Genomic DNA, 18,726 nt, shown 5'->3' with positions numbered 1-18,726 from the left:
CTCGAAAAATAAAAAATAAAAAATAAACTTAAAAAAAAGTTCAGATTCTCTGAGTCAGCAATTTTACTTTTAGAATTCTCTCCTAGAGAAATGTTCATATTTGTGTGCAGAGATAGACGTACACGAGTGTTCACTGCAACATGGTTTGTAAGATTAAAAAACTGAATGCTGGCTGGGCATAGTGGTTTATGCCTGTAATCCCAGCACTTTGGGAGGCTGAGGCAGATGGATCACGAGGTCAAGAGATCGAGATCATCTTGGCCAATATAGTGAAACCCCATCTCTACTAAAATACAAAAAAATTAGCCTGGCGTGGTGGCACGTGCCTGTAGTCCCAGCTACTCAGGATGCTGAGGCAGGAGAATCACTTGAACCCAGGAGGTGGAGGTTGCAGTGAGCCAAGATTGTGCCACTGCACTCCAGCCTGGGCAACAGAGTGAGACTCTGCCTCAAAAAAAAAAAAAGAAAAAGAAAAAGAAAAAAAGAAAAGAAAAGAAAAAGAAAAAGAAATCTCAAAAGTAAAACATGGAGGAACATCCCTGAAAACTGTAGGGCATAGATTACAGGGAGCTTTTACTTTCTTGGCACATATATATGAAGTATTTGAGTTATTTTTTTTACCACCAGCATGTATTACATTTGTAGTCAGGGAGAAAAAGAATTTTTAAAATATTTCCACAGCTGGGCGCAGTGTCTCATGCCTGTAATACTAGCACTTTGGCTCGGCACCCTGAGGCGGGTGGATCACCTGAGGTTGGGAGTTCAAGACCAGCCTGACCAATATGGAGAAACCCTGTCTTTACTAAAAATACAAAATTAGCTGGGCATGGTGGCACATGCCTATAATCCCAGCTACTTGGGAGGCTGAGGCAGGAGAATCACTTGAACACGGGAGGCAGAGGTTGTTGTGAGCCAAGATCACGCCATTGCACTCCAGCCTGGGCAGCAAGAGCAAAACTCTGTCTCAAAAAAAAAAAAGTCTCCAATTCCTCACATTCCATTGAGGGTTCAATCCACTGTAATTTGCCTGTTACCCATCCCACCCTGCTGAAATATTTTTGGCAAAGACTGCCAATGACTCCTGCCAACTGTGTATCTTTCGTTCTCATTTTAACTCTTGAAAGCCTTCACTTAACCTCTGAAATATCACTTGGTTACAGAGGACCTCTGTGAGTATTCCTTTTTAGTCTTTGTGGTAGGCAGAATACTAGCTTCCCAAAGATGTTGACATCTTAATCTCAAGAAACTGTGAATATTGCTGGGCTCAGTGGCTCACAACTGTAATCCCAACACTTTGGGAGGCCGAGACAGGTGGATTACTTGAGGTCAGGAGTTCGAGACCAGCCTGGCCAACAGGGTGAAACCCATCTCTACTAAAAATTCAAAAATTAGCCAGTTGTAGTGGTGCACACCTGTAATCCCAGCTACTTGGGAGGCTGAGGCAGTAGAATCACTTGAACCCAAGAGGCAGAGGTTGCAGTGAGCTAAGATCGCACCACTGTGCTCCAGCCTGCGCGATGCAGCGAGACTCCATCTCAAAAAATAACAACAATAACAATAACAAAATTAGCCAGGTGTAGTGGCACATGCCTATAATCCCAGCTACTTGAGAGGCTAAGGCAGAAGAATTGCTTGAACCTGGGAGGTGGAGGTTTTAATGAGCCCAGTCCATGCCATTGCACTCCAGCCTGGGCAACAAGAGCAAAACTCCATTTGAAAAAACAAAACAAAAAGAAAAAAGGGAAGAAAAGAAAAAAGAAACTGTGAACATGTTGTTACCTTAAATGGAAAAAGAGACTTTGCAGATACAATTAAATCAAGGATTTTGGGCCAGGGATGGTGGCTCATGCCTGTAATCCCAGCAGTTTGGGAGGCCAAGGTGGGCGGTTCACTTGAGGTCAGGAGTCCCAAGACCAGCATGGGCAACATGGTGAAACTCGTCTCTGCTAAAACTACAAAAATTAGCCAGGCATGTTGGTGCACGCTTGTGATCCCAGCTACCTGGAAGTCTGAGACATGAAAATCGCTTGAACCAGGGAGGTGGAGGTTGCAATAAGCTGAGATCAAGCCACTGCACTCCAGCCTGGGCAAGAGACGGGGAAACTCTGCCTTAAAAAAAAAAATGAGGATTTTGAGGTGTGAGATCACACTGGATTATCTGGGTGATACCAATGTAATCACAGGGGTCCTTATAAATAAAAGAGGAAGGCAGCAGAAAAGAGTTGTAAAAGGAGATGTGACTGTGGAAGCACGGGTTGGAGTGATAACACCACTGGTTGGAAGGGGGACCTTGAGCTAAGGAATGCTGACAGCCTGTAGAAACCAGAAAAGGCCAGGGATTCTCCCCTAGAGCCTCTAGAAAAGAACTCAGCCCTGCCAACACCTTGATTTTAGCTTAGTGAGACCCATTTTGGACTTCTCTCATCCAGAACTATCAGATAATAAATTTGTGTTGCTTTAAGCCACTGTTTGTGGTAATTGGTGACAGCAGCCATGGGACACTAATGCAGACTTCTTTAATAACTCCTCTTTCTCTGCTCAACTGAAATAGGGTGTTTACCAAGATCTTGCTGTCCTTGTTCACCTTCTCTTACATCTTACCCTGAGTAATCTTAGCTACTCTCAGAATGTCAATTACCACCTAGGAGCAGATGACTCTCAAACATATATCTCCTAAACTATGTGACTTCTCTCCTAAATTCCTGACATGTATTTCTAACTACCCACCACAACATCTCCACCTGCCCTAAATGGAATCTTTCTTCCTTAAAGTAGTCTTCCTCCTGTATTCCTAATCTCAATAAACGCCACTCCAAGGCCGGGCGCAGTGGCTCACACCTGCAATCCCAGCACTTTGGGAGGCCAAGGCAGGCAGATCACCTGAGGTCAGGAGTTCGAGAACAGCCTGGCCAGCATAGTGAAACCTCGTCTCCACTTAAAATACAAAAATTATCTGGGTGTGGTGGTGGACTCCTGTAATCCCAGCTACTTGGGAGGCTGAGGCAGGAGAATCGCTTGAATCTGGGAGGTAGAGGTTGCAGTGAGCTGAGATTGTGCCACTGCACTCCAGTCTGCGTGATGAAGTGAGACTCCATCTCAAACTAATAATAATAATAAATAAATAAATGAATAAATAAGTGCCACCCCCATCTGCTCAGTCCACAAACATAGGAAGTATCCTAGACTTCTCTCTACCTCCTCCTCCACAACCCATCAGTTATCAAGAGCTGTGGCTTCTACCTCATTAACTCCATTGCTGCTGCCTTGGCTTCTGCGTTCATCATCTCTTGTCTGGACTACTGCAAAACAGGTAATTTTCTATTCTGTCTCCTTCCTCCATTCCATCTTCCACAGAGCTCCCATAGTGATACTCCTTTCAATGCCCCTCTTCAAACCTTATGATTTTTTTCACTGTCAACATGTTTTCCTTTTTATTTTTTAATTTTAATTTTAATTTTTGAGATAGGATCTCACACTGTTGCCAGACTGGAGTGCAGTGGTGCAATCATGGCTTACCGTAGCCTCCATCTCTCCAGATGAAGCAATCCTCCCACCTCAGCCTCAGCTGGGACTATAGGCATGTGCCACCACACCTGGCTATTTGTTTGTTTATTTTTAGAGATGGGATCTCACCATGTCACCCAGGATTGAGTGCAGTGGCTCAATCATAGCTCCTTGCAGCCTGAAAGTCCTGGGCTCAAGCAATCCTCCAGCCTCTACCTCCTGAGTTGTTGGGATTACAGGAGCATGCCATCATGCCCAGCTAATTTTTAAAAAAATCTTTTGTAGAGACTTGGTCTCGCTTGGTTGTCCAGGATGGTCTCCAGCTCCTGGCTTAAAGCGATCCTCCCTTAAAGCGATCCTCCAACCTCAGCCTCCCAAAATGCTGGGATTACAGGCATGAGCCACTGTGCCCAGCCCAACATACATTCTCATTAGTGCTCTCTCTCTCTCTCTCTATATATATATATATCCTTATTGTCACAATTCAGGTTAAGTTAGCAGAAAACCGTGACGTGCTCTGCTAACTTGTTTGCTTGTTTCTGCTAACTTGATTCTTGTTTGCAGAATACAGGGAAGACACAAAATATGTAATTTCAAAACGTTTCTAGGCTGGGCACAGTGGTTCATGCCTGTAATCCAGCACTCTGGGAGGCCGAGGCCAGTGGATCACGAAGTCAGGAGTTCGAGACTAGCCTGGCCAACATGGTGAAACCCCATCTCTACTAAAAATACAAAAATTAGCTGAGCATGGTGGCAGGCACCTGTAATCCCAGCTACTCGGGAGGCTAAGGCAGGAGAATTGCTTGAACCTGGGAGGCAGAGGTTGCTGTGAGCCAAGATCACACCACTGCACTCCAGCCTGGGCAACAGAGCAAGACTCTGTTTCAAAAAAAAAAAAAAAAAGGGAAATAATCAAGTATAAAGAAATTGAAAACACTGCAAGGCAAACAATACAAAACAACACAAAATAATTACTGTGGACTGCAGCTTGCAATCTCTGGCAGGATAAAGTTAAAAACTCCCTGGCACAGTGTTCATAACCCTCCATAATCTGGACTCTGCTCAGCTAGTCTTCCTTCTCCACATTTTCCACCTTGCACACTATGTCCCAATCATGACAAATGACTTATGGTTCCCCCAGTGCACCACCATGTTAGGTGGCTCCTCTGGCCTTACACTACCTCCTCCACCTAGAATGCCCTCTGCTCCCCTTAGCAGACCTCTATTCCCTAAGATCTCCAGCAGGATCTTAGAGCTGGACTCTGAACCCAATAACCTCAACTCCAAGACTCCTCAAACACAATCTGCCCTACACTGACCTCTTTATCTACCAATACCATCCCTCAAACTCTTTCTCTTTGAAAGGAGTAAGAGATTAGAAGTGGGAGAGCAGTTAGGAGACTATTGCAATACTTGAAAATAAGTGATAGTGAATTAATTAATGACTACCTGGTTAATTGTTTGAAAGAGTGAATGAGTCATGACCAAGCTCCCTGCTAGCTCCATCACTCAGCATCTGGCTTAGCTCTTATACAACCTTCCTTATTCTCACATTGACCCCCATCCCCATATTCCTTGATTCTCTCAGCCATATAGTTGGTTGGGAGAAGCATAAAAATATTTATAGGGGAGGGGACTATCACCCTTGACCCTTCTAGGTTCCGATTGTGGTCCCTGATTCTTCCAAAGCTCTCTTCTTTTTGGACATTCCATTTTTGTAACCACCTGTCTGTGCCCCTCTTCTTCCCCAGTCCTCTTTCTACACCAGATGCCTAGATACTTCTCTAAGTGCCTTTCCCTTCCTATACAACTTCCCCCAGCCCACAGCAAAACCATTTCTAACCACTTACCTCCTCCCCATCTTAGGCATCGAGCCAGATCATTGCCAGTACCCAGGGGCAACACAGCAACAGGAGGCAAAACTGGCAAGTTAGCTTTGTCTGCGGAGGCAGGTGAAGAGAAGGATGGAAAGAGTTAGCTCTGCAAGACTACGACCCCGATCCCTTCCCAGAGCTCTTCCCTGCACTGACCAATGGTCTCTAGAATCCAGCCTACTGTGCCGTCTCCACCACACACCAAAATCCGGCTATCAGGAACATCCTTGAACAATCGGAGCCTGAGACAAAGGGGAGAAAGAAGATGAAGAAGAATAACAGGACTGAGGCTACCCAACTCCTAGGCAGGCAGATTGCTTCTTGTTTCTCATTCCTTAGGACCCTCTCCCACTTTGTCAAAAGACTTGAGTTTCTATGAAGGGCAGAGAAAAGAACAACAGGGAAAGTTATAGTCACTCCTCAGTGGTTAGGGAAAAATTGGTATCTTCATCCTTTTTTTTTTTTTTGAGACAGTCTTGCTCTGTCGCCCAGGCTGGAGTATAGTGGCATGATCTTAGCTCACTGCAACCTCCACCTACCGGTTCAAGCAATTCTCATGTCTCAGCCTCCTGAGGAGTAGCTGGGATTACAGGGACACATCACCACACCCGGCTAATTTTTTTGTATTTTTAGTAGAGATGGGGTTTCTCTATGTTGGTCAGGCTGGTCTTGAACTCCTGACCTCAAGTGATCCACCCGCCTCAGCCTCCCAAAGTGCTGGGATTACAGGCGTGAGCCAATGCGCCTGGCTGGTATCTTCATTCTTTGAGAGCAGGACAAAGATGGGCCAGAGAGCTTGGAGGATGGGATACCCAGTGACCCTAGGGAAAGAAACATTCTGAATTCTGGCCTCTTGGGGACCTCTAGTCCTCTTCTCCCAACCTGCACTCTTTCCTGCACTCTTTTAACATATACAGATACACAGACCCATGAAAACACTGTGTGTTAGGAGCACAGCCCCTAACCTGTGCTCACCCTATCTCAGGACCATCCTTTAGGAGGTTGAACACCTGTCGAGGGTTTAGTATATACTGGAACTTCCAGAGCACCCTGTGTGTGGGAAAAAGGAAAGCTCATGGCAGGAGCGAGGGAGGGTGATCTTCTGAACCTCACCCTCCTGATGTTTTCCTCAAGGTATGCCCCTCCAGACACACACATCCCCTTCCACCTTCCAAGTGCTGCAGGCAGGCCCTCCCCTCTCATCTTAGAAGGCCCAATATCTCTCTCCTCACCTCTGCCCCTGCTTCCCGCCACTCTTAGGATTGACAAAGACAAGAAGTGGGTGGGTGTTAGGAACAGGGTCGATCTGCATTGGGGGAAGAAAGTAAGGATAAAGAAAGCAGGATTTTGTCAGAGTTAAGGTGGCCCTGGAGACAGAGGCAGAGGGCTGTCATTCCACCAAGATATTCCCCTCTCCCTCCTGTTTCCCTCCCCTTCCCTCCCTACCACGGTGGAGTTCTGGAGAGTGAGCATTAACCGCCCCCCACCAGGCTCTCCCATTTCATTCCCACTTATGAGGGCTCCAGTGAAAAACCACCCCCCACCATGAAGCCCAAGACTCTCAGCCCTGTACCCGCAGAGCCTCAGAGGTGCTCAAATCATCTATGGTCTTCTGGCTTGTTTTGCTATTTTTACGATCTGATCCAGTGGCCTGAGAGGGGAGGAAAGCAGAGGGAAGGAAAGCTGGATTGTGCATGACTCCCTAAATAAAGGGGTCTGACTTGAATCCTAAAAGTATGAGTTCTCTATTCTAAATGCCATTATGTGCGTGTGGGAAATCAGGGAGGCACTCCTGTCCCCTCCCCGCTGCTGCCGAGGGTCTCACCAGGACACTGGGATAGATGGAAGATGGAGGCAGGATGTGATCCCGGAGCAGCCCACAGTCACACTCCTGGCCCACTGCTTGCAGGCAGTCATCGTGGATCTGAAAGATGAGGTGGGCACAGAGAGATCACGAAGGGGACTCTGCCTCCTCTCAACCTGGCAGTCTGGGCTGGAAAGAGCCCTTGGGAGCAGGGGCAACTGTGGCTGTAAGGGAGGGAAGGCTGGGAGGCCCGTGGAGAGCACAGCTCTGCGGGGCCCTAAGATGTAGCCAGGAGGGATGGCTCCCAAACTGACCTCTAGGTGGCACCATACACAGTGCACCCCGGTTAGACTGTGGTAGATTCGGATCTTTTTCTGACAGCGGTCGCAGCGCCCGGACGCACAGCCTCCTCGCACCCACACATGTGATTGGACCTTGGGGAGAAAGGCAGTCCCTTGTCTGGGAGGGTCTGAGCAGGACCTAGGGGACCGAGGGGCTGAGGGCAGCGATGGGTCAAGGGCCAGGGCCAGGGCCAGGACGGAGGTAATGTAGGGGGCTTGATGTCACTCACACCAATGTCTTTCCGAGACTTGGCATAGGTGCTGACTTCACAAGGCAGAGCTTTCATGGCACACTGGTCGTGAACAGTGTACTTACAGACTGAGGGAGAAGGAAGAAGTTGGAAAGCTTAGCTGCAGCCCCTCCCACTATTTCCTCTTTACCTGGGAGTGAGGCAGGATCAGATATGATCTCTTGCTGGAGGGTGTAATAGAGAATTAAAGTTTGGGGTGAGGGGCCCACCTCCAAAACCCACACCTTTTCTTTACTCTTCCTCCTAAAAGAGCAGCTGCTACCTCCTGCCTGCCCCACATCATCCATGGGTGATGCATGGGAGGCCCAGGTCTAACAGCAACAGTAATCATAATAGATAGTTTTTTATTGCATCTTACAGTATGTGCCTACACCATCTGAAGCATTTTCTTGCATCAGCTATTTTTTTTTTTTCTGATTAAACATCTCAGGAGCATCAGCTTTTTTAATGCTCACAATTACCTCATTTTCAGTTGAGGAAACTGAGGTTTAAAGAAATTATGTGGCTTTCCCAAAGTCACATAACTAGTCACTGGCAGATTCCAGGATTCAGACCTAGGTCTTTCTAAGTTCAGAGCGCAGAGCTCCCACAGATCGCTGGGCTGATCCTCTTCCTCCATCTCCCAGGTCCCATTACTCACGGTTACAGCTCAGCCCCTGTTTGCCAAGACCAATGCTGGACTCGCACAGATTGCAGTAGACTGGTCTGGGGAACCTCTTGGGCCTCCACATGTGCTGTCCATCGTCCTTCAGAGTCTAGGAAGGCACAGCAAATGCTAGGGAGTGTCACGGCCCTTACAGGGCCAACCCTGGCAAGCACAACCCAAGGCAGCTATCTTATCCTCCAAAGTGTCTCCTTCTCACCATTTCCAGGCCCAGCAGCACTAGCAGTGGCACGGTGGTGGCCCCGGCCCGGACCCACTCAGCTTGAGAGACAGAGCCACTGCCATCATAGTCAATCTGTTTCATCATCTCCTGAAGAATCTGAGCACAGAGTAGAAAGGAACTTTCGGTATGAATGAGTCTTCAGACCTAGCACCTCTCCACTGCCTCTTAGGATACCCAGCCCAGCCGTCCTATCCAAGGCAACCAGGTTGTCTGTCAGAGATGAGGTAAGGCAGATGCAGGACTCACCAAGGAAGAAGATACAAGAAGGGACATGAAGGAAGAGCTGCTTACCGGCCTCAGCTCAGACACATCCCAATCTAGGTATTCAGCCACTCGCATCATCTGTAGGATAATTTTTTCCACTTCCTGGAGCAAAAAGGGCAAGAGCCACAGCCATATCCCCCTTACTATCACCACTCAAACTCTTTCCCAGAAATCAGTGTTCCTGGGTTCCACCCCAGATTTACACCTCTCATTCTCAGGTACGTCTGCCAAGTAAATAAATGTGTTTGTATGTTTGTAAGGCAGTCCCCAGTTCATGTCTCCAGCATTCTCTTTGAGGGATCAAGAGCTTGGGACTCACTTTCAAATTTAGTCCTAGAGGACTCAACCTCTCTCCCCATCCTCTTCTGCTTCTTAAGACCCTGGAAGAGTTGGGGCGGGAGGGTGTAGACAAATGAACACATATTCCCTTGCCCAGCATACAGGGTCCCCAACTCACTGAGCTGTCCAGGATCCCATTTCTGTCCGTGTCGTACAGCTTGAAGGTGACTGTGGGTGTTTTAGGGGGCTAGGGTCAGTTTGTGAAAGAGATACCCAAAGAATTCATACCAGAATATAGGGGAAACAAAGAGACAGGGAGAGAGCTTTTGGGCGAGAAGCCTAGAGCCTGGGATGGGTTTGAGAAAGAGACAAAAAGGAAGGGAAACCAGGCATGGATTCCACCCTCAGTGAATGTGTCAGGGGAGACAGTACACAATCCATATCCCAAGGACATCCTAGGCCACCTACATGGGAATGTACAAGACATGAGAACTGGGGTGGCTATGGTGAAGGGTATTAGGTATAAATAGTCTGGGAGAACAGAGGAAATGGGCTCATTCTCTGGCCCCACCTTTGTCTAGCCCTGTCAGCCTTTAGGAATCCTGAAGGAATGAGGGAAAGGAGGCTGGGAAACACCTGTCTCTCCCTTCACTGTCCCACCAGCTCACTCCAGAAGGGCAACTCACATTCTAACTTGTCTTCTGGCCGACCACCCTCCAGAAGGGAAAAGTAGCAGGAGACATCACTGAGGCACACCACGTCTGGTTACAAAAAAGTAGATCTGCGATCAGGGCTCTCTCCACTTTGGCTCATCTTTTAGCCTTTGTTTGTTCCACCTCTCCCTTTTTTAAAAAAATTCTTTACTAATTTTTTTAAGAGACAGGGTCACACTCTGTCACTGAGGCTGGAGTGTAGTGGGGTGATTACTGGTCACTGCACCTTGAACTTCCAGGCTCAAGCAATCCTCCCATCTCAGCCTCCCAAAGTGCTGGGACTACAGGTGTGAGCCACTGCCCCCGGCCTACCTCTCCCTGTTAACGTTCCTCCCTTTAACTCCTAGACCAGCCTGACTATTCTCCACCAATTTCCCCCAACCTGCACAACATGTGACTCAGTCAACTCTCATCTCCAAATCCATACTAGTTTGATTTTTCTTCTATAGGCTTAGCCCAGTGCTACCTGCTTGATCATACCTTTTGTCACATTTGTCTCATTTAAGCAGTGACCAGTCTCAAAGGATTGAAACAGTGCCAGGCTTAGGTGACTGGGAACATCATCCACTTCCAGATAGATTTTCAGAAATTGTTGGAATCCCTCATACCCAATGGCCTATAATGAGAGTGAGCATTACCCTGGGGAGTCTTCAAGGTGGGAGCTGGGACTGAAGAATTGGGAGTAGTGGGGACAGAGATAATAAGTGAAGAGCTAAGAAGCATCTGAGGCGGGAGTATGGTTTCTCTGACTAAGTCCTGAGTTAAGAGAATCTTTCATTTTGTCCTAAAGCAATAGTCGCAGTGACAATGGATGCTTGGGTATCTCTAGAGGGGACAGCGAGGGACAGGCCCGGAATCACTCCTGGAAGTTGGGGATCAAAAACAAAGATGGGAAGAGTTGGTCAGGGAGAGGATCTCCCAGCTGCTACTCACATCTCCTTGGACATATTTAGCCATCTCGCCATCCTCAAAGAGCTTTAGGACATCACTGACCTTTTTGGTGGAGTCTAGGGTGTGGAGAGAGTAAGAGAACAGCATTGTTAGTCCAGCTGAGCTCTCCTGCCAGAGAAATCCAGCAGGAAAAAAGATTCAAATGAGATGAAGAAATTCCAGGAAGGAACACAGAAATACAGAGGGAAAAATATTTCAGATCCTCCAAAACAGTACCAGTCTTTACTCCTCTTCTCTTGAGAGCTGGAGCAAGCAGTCCAGGTATAGCGAGGGTGGGTAGAGAGCCAAGGCCTTGGGCATCTCCCTATCTCCCTCTCCTCCCATTCCCAGTCACGGACACATCTGAGCAGCACACTGCTCAAAGCCACCAAGGAAGCTGGAGGGTAGGGGGTGTAATGAGGGGGAGGAGGGATTCTCTGGGGCAAGGTTTCCAGAACTGAAGACCTGACAGGAAGACTCACATTCCATGTATTTTTGCAGCTGGGCAAAATCACTGGGGCTTATTAGGCCCCTCTCCTTGGCCATCTGTCTGTTTTTCTCAAGGATGGCCAGAAAGGCAACTTGGTAGTAGTACTTCCGATGCTTGGACCTTTTCAGAGGGTAGGCCTGGGGAAAGGTGACAGAATGTACCGTGGGAAAAGCGAGCTGTCTGGGTGTCTTTTCTTCTGTCTGCTCCATTCTGTTTCTACTCGCACTATTATTTTTGTTCTTTCCTTCTCTCCGAGTCCCTCCCTAAATATCTTCCTTTCCCAATGTCCCTCTTCCCTATGCCTCTACCCTCCCTGACAGTGTCTGTCCTCCGTCTGCTTCTCCATTTCTGAATCCTTTTCCCCCAACCTATCCTGATTCATCCTACCACCCTCACCTTCCCACCCGCGCCCGGCTTTCTCAGTCTGTATGTTTCTGTGGGTGTGTCCCTCGTCTGTTTCTGCACTTTCTCCCGCCGTCGTCAGCCTCTGCAGACTCTCCCCAGCCTGCGCTCTCTCCCATCTCGGGTCCTAGGCAGTCGCAGCCCTCTGGGTGACTCTTACTGCGTTAGCGCGTCTTCCTAAGCATAACCCCATTTTGTTCCGCCTGTGGCGCCGGACCTCAGCTCGGCTCAGCCACCCACTCCCCGAGCCACCCACGCCCCGCAACGACCTCTAGCGCTTCTGACGCGCGACACAGCTCTGATAAGGTCCCTAGCACCAGCCCCGCCTGGCCTGCGTTCCGCGGAGCTCCACTGGAGAAGGGCGGGGACCCGGGCACGCGGGATAGGGAGAAGGCAGGGGAAGAGGCTCTGGGTATCCGCGTGGTTTCCCAGTCCAGGACGGTGGAGCCGAGCGCTGGAGCCTCGGCTATTGGGAACTTTCTTCCACCCCTATAGGTCAGCAGTGCTTAGGGAGCTCCTAATTTTGGCTACTGGACCCAGGCACCAAGGAGGAGCCATCTCGTGGATCCTGCCCAGGGATCAAGGTGCAGTGGGCGACTTCCCTTGATGATTCAAGAACAGTAATAATATATCTTACGTTAACACAATATAGCACGGTTTTGGAACAGAGCTAGGATCTGTCATATCTGGGTTTCATTCTTAGCTCTGACACCACTGTGTGACTTCGGGAAGTTATATCTGTAAAATGGGGAGAATGAGAATCCATCTTTTTTTTTTTTTGTATTTGTTTTTTTAGTTGAGATGGGGTTTCACTATGTTGGCCAGGCTGGTCTCGAACTCCTGATCTCGTGATCTGTCCACCTCAGCCTCCCAAAGTGCTGGGATTACAGGAGTGAGCCACCACGCCCGGCCTGAGAACGCATCTTTCACAGTTGTGTGGCTTAAATAAAATAATATATGATCAGAAAAATTTGTGCTCAAAATTAAAAGAAAAAAATAATACATGAAAAGTGGCTCGTATAATGCCTGACATTTAGGAAGCCTACAAGAAATGGTAGCTATTATTGTATTAACAATTAGAATAACATCCTAATTTGAATCAAATCCTGAGACATAGGAAATTATTGGCATAAAATCTACAGAGAAGGAAACGAGCTCAGAGAAGCTTGGATTTCCTAAGGTAGTTGATAGATGGAAAATCCAAGGCTCCAGCCCAAGGCCATGTGGTAGTGCCTCTGCCTGTCACTCTGCTCTCCTCTTGTTCCACTCTCTCCTCACACCCAGCCATCTGGTCTCACTGCTCTCCTTTCTGTTCCTCAGGCATGCCAAACTCTTCCCTGCTTAGGGCTATGAGACTTATTGTTCTGTCTGCCTGGGACACCCTTCCCAGTATGTAGTGGGCGCTCAATATTGGTTGTACAAATGATTGCGTAAAGCTGAGGATTCATAATTTGGGGCTATTAATCCAAATATGGTTACATGGGAATGGGATGCCAGAGTATCCACCTGACAGTAAGGAGATAATTTGTAGCACATAGAGTAGGTGCTAAATAAATATTTGTTAAATGAATGAATGATGCTGAAAAGCACTTCTTGAGTACCCCATCAAATACTCCGATCTCCACCCACTCATTTAGGGTTTGCTGGTTTAGGGAATCAGTTTGGGTGTTCAAGAATAGGCCAACCCCTTTCCTTTCTGATGGTGCAAGAACCTTCTCTGCAGCCTCTGCCCTTGGGACATCTCTGCTGTCCACCTTTATGCAGCACACTATTCCTGTTCCAGCAGCTCTCTGGGAACACTTAGAAGAGGGTTCTGGGATACTGACATCCTAGAGAAAGAACTGTACCCATCTGGCACTTTTCAATGACAATAGTCCAACTTCTGCTGCAACAGATCTAATGACGACTAATAGTCTTATGGTTAATGGGGCCTCTTTAGCTTAATTAGCTTCTCTGATTTCCCCTGGGGATTCTAAGATGACTCCAAAGTTCTAGGAAATGGAATCTGAGGGAGAAAGTGACAGGGAGGGAGTGAACAAGTTACAATGCAAAGGAGAGAGGACAGGCTTCTTCTCTGCCTCTCTTTTTTTATTTTTTTTTTTATTTTTTAAAGACGGGGTTTCACCATGTTGGTCAGGCTGGTCTTGAGCTCCGACCTCAGGTGATCCGCCCGCCTTGGCCTCCAAAGTGCTTGGATTAAGGCATGAGCCACCACACCCGGCCTCTGCCTTTCTTTTTACAATGATCCAACTCTTTCTAGCCCCTCCCTAGCTCCCTAGTTCTCAAGCCTGGAGAAGTAGTATATAGTAGAAGTTAAGAGAATGGACTTGCAAATTGGACAGGCAAGGATCACAATGCTAGCTCTTTGAGAGGTCATTTCATCTCCCTGAACCTCAGTTTTCTCATCAGTAAAGTGGGCACCTACAGAAATCAGCTGCAATATGGGCATTAAATAAGATGATGCATGCAATGTAGTTAGCAAACATCATGGCACAGAGTAAGAACTCAATAAACATCAGCTATTATCATTATTACACAAGGGTAGTACCTAGGGAAACATTTCTGAAGATTAGGAAAAATGATGTCTTTGAGCCAGGAAGGCATAAATTTCAGGGACTTCCAGCATCGGTGAAGCCAGTTGTACATGTTACCCCTTGTTATTAATATATCTGTCAGGTGCAAACATGTAGTATCAGGATCCTGAACTTTGCCTCTGGGAGGATGATGTGGTGGCTAGAACTAGACTCTCAGGGTTCAAGGACACCCCTTGGCTGGAATTTTGGACATGAGTGCTCCTGGGATCTTTTCAGTGGTCCTCTTAACTTCTCTGACTGAAAGTTTAGCTATCCCTGGAGCTGAAAGGCAGCAAACTGCAAGATCCTAGGGCCTCAAAGACCTGGAACAAGTCCAGTTTTTTCCTCCAGGTCCATCCCAACCCTGAAGCTATAACCTGGGCTAGTCTAGGCGAATGCCAGGGCTGGGAGGGTGGGGTCTGCTGCCAGCCTGCCAGCTATTTGTGACTCACCCTTCCCTTCCCTCCTCTGGTTTCCCTGCCCTCCCCTACCCACTTGGGGTGAGAAAGGAAGAAGCTGACTTGGAGGCAGAGAATCTTAGAACATCCACAGAGCCGGGAGTCACCAACCCTTGTATTTTACAGAGGAGGAAACTGAGGCATAGTGAGAGAATTACTCTCTTAGGGGCATGGTCAGACCCTAGACACCCATCCTTAGTCCATTCCACAAAATCTTAAGAGTTTCTGGCTCTCTGGATCTAATTTTAAACATCAAATACTAAAATTTTAACCAAGAGACAAATATTTCCAAGTCTGTGTTAGTATTTAAAGTTTTCTTTTTTCACTTAAGCATTCATTGCTCACATTCCAAGTCATGTAAGTCGACCATTACTCAGGAAATAGCTATGTCCCTAGAATATTGAGGCTGCCCCAACAAGAAACGCCGAGGGGCAGGAGCTCCAAATTTGAGGGCCCAGGCCTGATTACCTGGACTTCTGAATCCCTGAGTCACATCACAGACTGTATTCTCCTCCTCTACCCGACGCCTGCTGCTAGTAGGTAGCCCCCAAGAGGGAATCATTTACTTGAAGCCTCAAAACTCACTAAGCCTCCACAAACACTGAAGACTGCAGTGTTCCCCGGCTGAGGGGCGTGTGTGTGTGTGTGTGTGTGTGTGTGTGTGTGTGTGTGTGTGTGTAGAGGGTGTCATTGCGTAGTACAGGAGGAAGTTACGATACTGGCATGGTTGGGGGATGTGGGCTTGTCTGTGCTGAGGCTGAAGAGGTGCCCAATAATATTTGCATTTCTTCCTCAGGAAGGCTCATTTCTCCTATCTAAAGGTGAAAAGTGAGATTCAGACTCAGGTATTTTCAGAAAGTTCCCAGTGACAGGTCGGGAGAGGATGGGGTGGGAAGCTGGGGACCCGGAGGCCAAACAAGAACCCTTCTCCACCCGTGTGGCGCTGTGGAGGTTCTGAAAAGGACTTCCCTCCGAGTCGAGTCCCCAGGAACCGGGCTTCACCATCCCTCCGAGTGAGCGGAAGGGATGGAGGAGAAGGTCTGGGAAACGTTACCCACCGTGTTCTGGCCCAGCCCTCCCGCTGCTCCCCCCGCGCGTCCCAGAGCAGACCCTTCTCCCTTCCCGCTCCAGCTGTCACGCTTCCTCCTTCCCGACCCAGCAGCACGAATGCAGCCCGTGGGTCCTCGGCTCCCCGACCCCTGTCCTGTTCCAATGGGGGAGACAGCGGGGCGCTGGGGGGCTCGCGGGGTCTCTACCTTGTCTGGGAGGGCTCGCGGTGGCAGCTGAAGCGCCGGTGCCGGAGCTGGAGCCCGAGCTGGGCTGGAGGGGACGGGCCAGGCAGACGCGGCCGCAGCGGGGCCGCCCCGCTCCTGACGACACAGCTGCCCGCCCCCCACCCCAGCCTGCCCGCCGCGCCCGCGCCCGGCGCCCCCAACTCTGGGAACTTCGAAGTTGGAGAAGCCCGTTTCTAGGTTTCCACTTCACCATTACCTGCTCCACCCTCCCTCGAATATGTATGGGGCTTTGGACACATTTTCTCCATTAGCTGCTCCTCATCTTCCCGCTCCAGGGGCAGCTCTGCGTCTATCTATTTTTCCTTCTTTCTACTGACTCACAGCCTCTCCCCTCATCCCAAACCTGGGAGGCTAAGATACCGGGCGGGCCCGCTAACAGAACAGCTCGGCAGTTGGGCACCCAACCAACTTCTCACTCTCTCCTGACTGCTGCCATCCTGAACTTCCCTGCCCAACTCCCTTCCATCCACTACTGACTTCACACTCAGGATATCCCACGGGGGCAAGGCCAGAGTCCCAGACTCCACAACCTGACCAAACACCTCCCTCCCACCGAGGGCTCCACTCTGCTTGAGACAATCTACCCACCTTCTCCTCCATATTCCTCTCCTCCTTTTTAGAACTATTTCCCCCAGTCTAAGGACACCTCCTGTCAAGACTCATGTCCTCTCCTTAATTCTAGGGTGGAAGTTTGCACTCTGGTCTGTGTCCACCCTTTCTCCATGCCCTCATCCTCCCACTTTACCTGCTGACCTTGGCAGGTGGTACAGAAGACCCCGGCCAAAAGTAGGGAGTGAAAGGTCCTGTCAGCTTCTCCTGCCTGGAATCTCTTCTACAGTCATCAAGGCTCTCGTGATCGCATGGATGGTGGTGAATGTGGTACAGCAAGGGAGAGAGATGAAGGCCTAGGGACTTACTGGCAGGAACTGGAGACCCAGGCATCCTGCTCACTGGCCCCGCCCCCAACCCCTATCTAACTCCCTCCTACCCTTCATTGAAATAGGGGAGAGTAACAAAGCCTTAGGTTCCTGGAATAGTCCTTCTTACACCTGGGGTGGGAAGGAGGGTGAGGGGAGACCTCTGACTAGAAGGGTATACGCATATGTGGGTATTGTGTATGCATACATACACACACATAATATATACATATTTTTGGTGGGCGTTGGAGAGAAAAGGGAATGAATACATGAGGCCCTCTAGTGGAAACGGGAATCTAAGCAGTTCTTGATTCTTTCAAGACAGACTTGGAACAGACTCCTCCACCTTTGCCAGAAATATAGCTGCTGAGTAATAGGGTTTGAGAGCATTGTTGTTCTATTTAAACTGGAGATTTCAGGCATAGGTTGAAGCGGGTCTGTCTCTCTGCTCCTGTGCCCCTCCAGGTCTCGCCCTCTCACCCCTAATCATGAAAAGACAAGGGCCTTGACACTTCCCATCCTTTGTCTTTACAGTACAGTATTTTCTTCACTGTTAGCAGAACTTCATCTCTCCTTCCTCCATGACTTCCTTAGTCATAGTAAACAAACTCTTCTGAAGACCTTCTATACACCAAGTCCTGCACTTAGTTCTGCAATACAAGCAAAGACAGCTCAGTTTAAGGACTATACCAAAGAGAGGTACAGTGTGTGTAAACCTCTCTGCTTTGAGCTACTTTAAACAAACATACAATATAAGTAAGAATAGGCCCCCAAACGTCACTGCCAATCAGTTTTCTGTTCCTGGATCTCTTATTTAGAACTCTTGGAAAAAAAAAAAAAAAGAACACTTGGAAGGTTATTAATCTCTAAGGCACTCAGCTTTCCTTGCAAAGAATGCTCAAAGTGATGCCACCCTATGTATTGCCTGTGTTTCTCACTCTATTGTCTTTAGATATGTCCCTAAATAAAGTTGAAGACACTCCTTTTAAGACAGTTTTTGGTACTTCAAAGTGGGATGTAATGCTATCTCTCTAGTAAGGAATAAGTTGGAATCAGTCTTATTCTAGACTTCTTTGGGTCTTCTTTAGGATCTGTGCTCCGTCATACCCCAAGTCAGTTACTAGGGGGTGTGGGTGGGGAAGAAAAGCCGAGAAACATCTAAGGAGGAGGCGTTTAATGCCTACAGTTCCAGGTGTTCATTTCTTTAATCAACCACATCATAAAAATCAGAAAGAAAGAAACCACAATGAACAAAGGGAAAGGAAAAAACAACAGCCTGTCTCCCCGGCCTTTTCTTCCCCGTTCCTCCTCAGGGTGGGGGGCCACATCCGGGGCCTAGGGTTGGGTCCCAGGCAGGTCTACTAAGCAGACAATTCAGTTTCACTTCCTGTCAACCCCAGAGCTGAGGCAGGATGTCTGGGGGGTGCAAAGGGGGCCTAGGGTTGGTAGTGAGAAGGGCCCACTTTAAGTTTCCCTCCTGCACAAAGATCTATTGAGCAGCCTCTGGAAGCTGCAGAGACCACTCCTGAGGTAGTTCAGTCAAGACCAATGTATCCCATTAGTTCTTAGAGGCTTCATCCCACAGTCTCACTTTTAATCGTTAGCAACAAGGTTAAGGACAAGATGTTAGACCCTGCAGTGCTGAAGCACAACTGGTGAAAGGAGAGCAAGGGTTAAAGACAGCAGTGTCAGAAAACTTGCAATAACTGTTTATCTATGCAAATATTTTTTATTTTTATTTTTT

General features: G+C 48.2%; 1 protein-coding gene across 13 annotated transcripts in view; it reads right to left on the bottom strand.

Annotated features, from left to right (window-relative positions):
* DGKA (diacylglycerol kinase alpha) overlaps positions 1 to 17,000 on the bottom strand; it is a 32,564-nt gene extending 15,564 nt beyond the window's left edge. Inside the window, exons 1-17 of one of the 13 annotated variants that reach the window (XM_064377199.1) lie at positions 16,811 to 17,000; positions 11,330 to 11,474; positions 10,851 to 10,924; positions 10,398 to 10,533; positions 9,891 to 9,965; positions 9,245 to 9,432; positions 8,953 to 9,027; positions 8,638 to 8,757; positions 8,415 to 8,529; positions 7,754 to 7,842; positions 7,497 to 7,616; positions 7,204 to 7,302; positions 6,952 to 7,029; positions 6,611 to 6,684; positions 6,354 to 6,428; positions 5,535 to 5,620; positions 5,355 to 5,444 (exon numbers count right to left, since the gene is read on the bottom strand). In XM_064377199.1, the coding sequence (XP_064233269.1) occupies positions 5,355 to 5,444; positions 5,535 to 5,620; positions 6,354 to 6,428; positions 6,611 to 6,684; positions 6,952 to 7,029; positions 7,204 to 7,302; positions 7,497 to 7,616; positions 7,754 to 7,842; positions 8,415 to 8,529; positions 8,638 to 8,757; positions 8,953 to 9,027; positions 9,245 to 9,432; positions 9,891 to 9,965; positions 10,398 to 10,533; positions 10,851 to 10,924; positions 11,330 to 11,393 (1,558 nt within the window). In that variant the 5' untranslated portion in view covers positions 11,394 to 11,474; positions 16,811 to 17,000. The other 12 variants (XM_064377198.1, XM_012450411.2, XM_064377200.1 and 9 more) reach the window with 12 other exon arrangements.
* Between the last annotated feature and the right edge of the window lie 1,726 nt (positions 17,001 to 18,726).

This window comes from Aotus nancymaae, unplaced genomic scaffold, assembly GCF_030222135.1.
Source record: "Aotus nancymaae isolate 86718 unplaced genomic scaffold, 86718_ANA_hifiasm-v0.15.2.pri h1tg000016l, whole genome shotgun sequence".
NCBI lineage: Eukaryota > Metazoa > Chordata > Mammalia > Primates > Aotidae > Aotus > Aotus nancymaae.
This window is presented reverse-complemented; position numbering and strand designations above follow the sequence as displayed.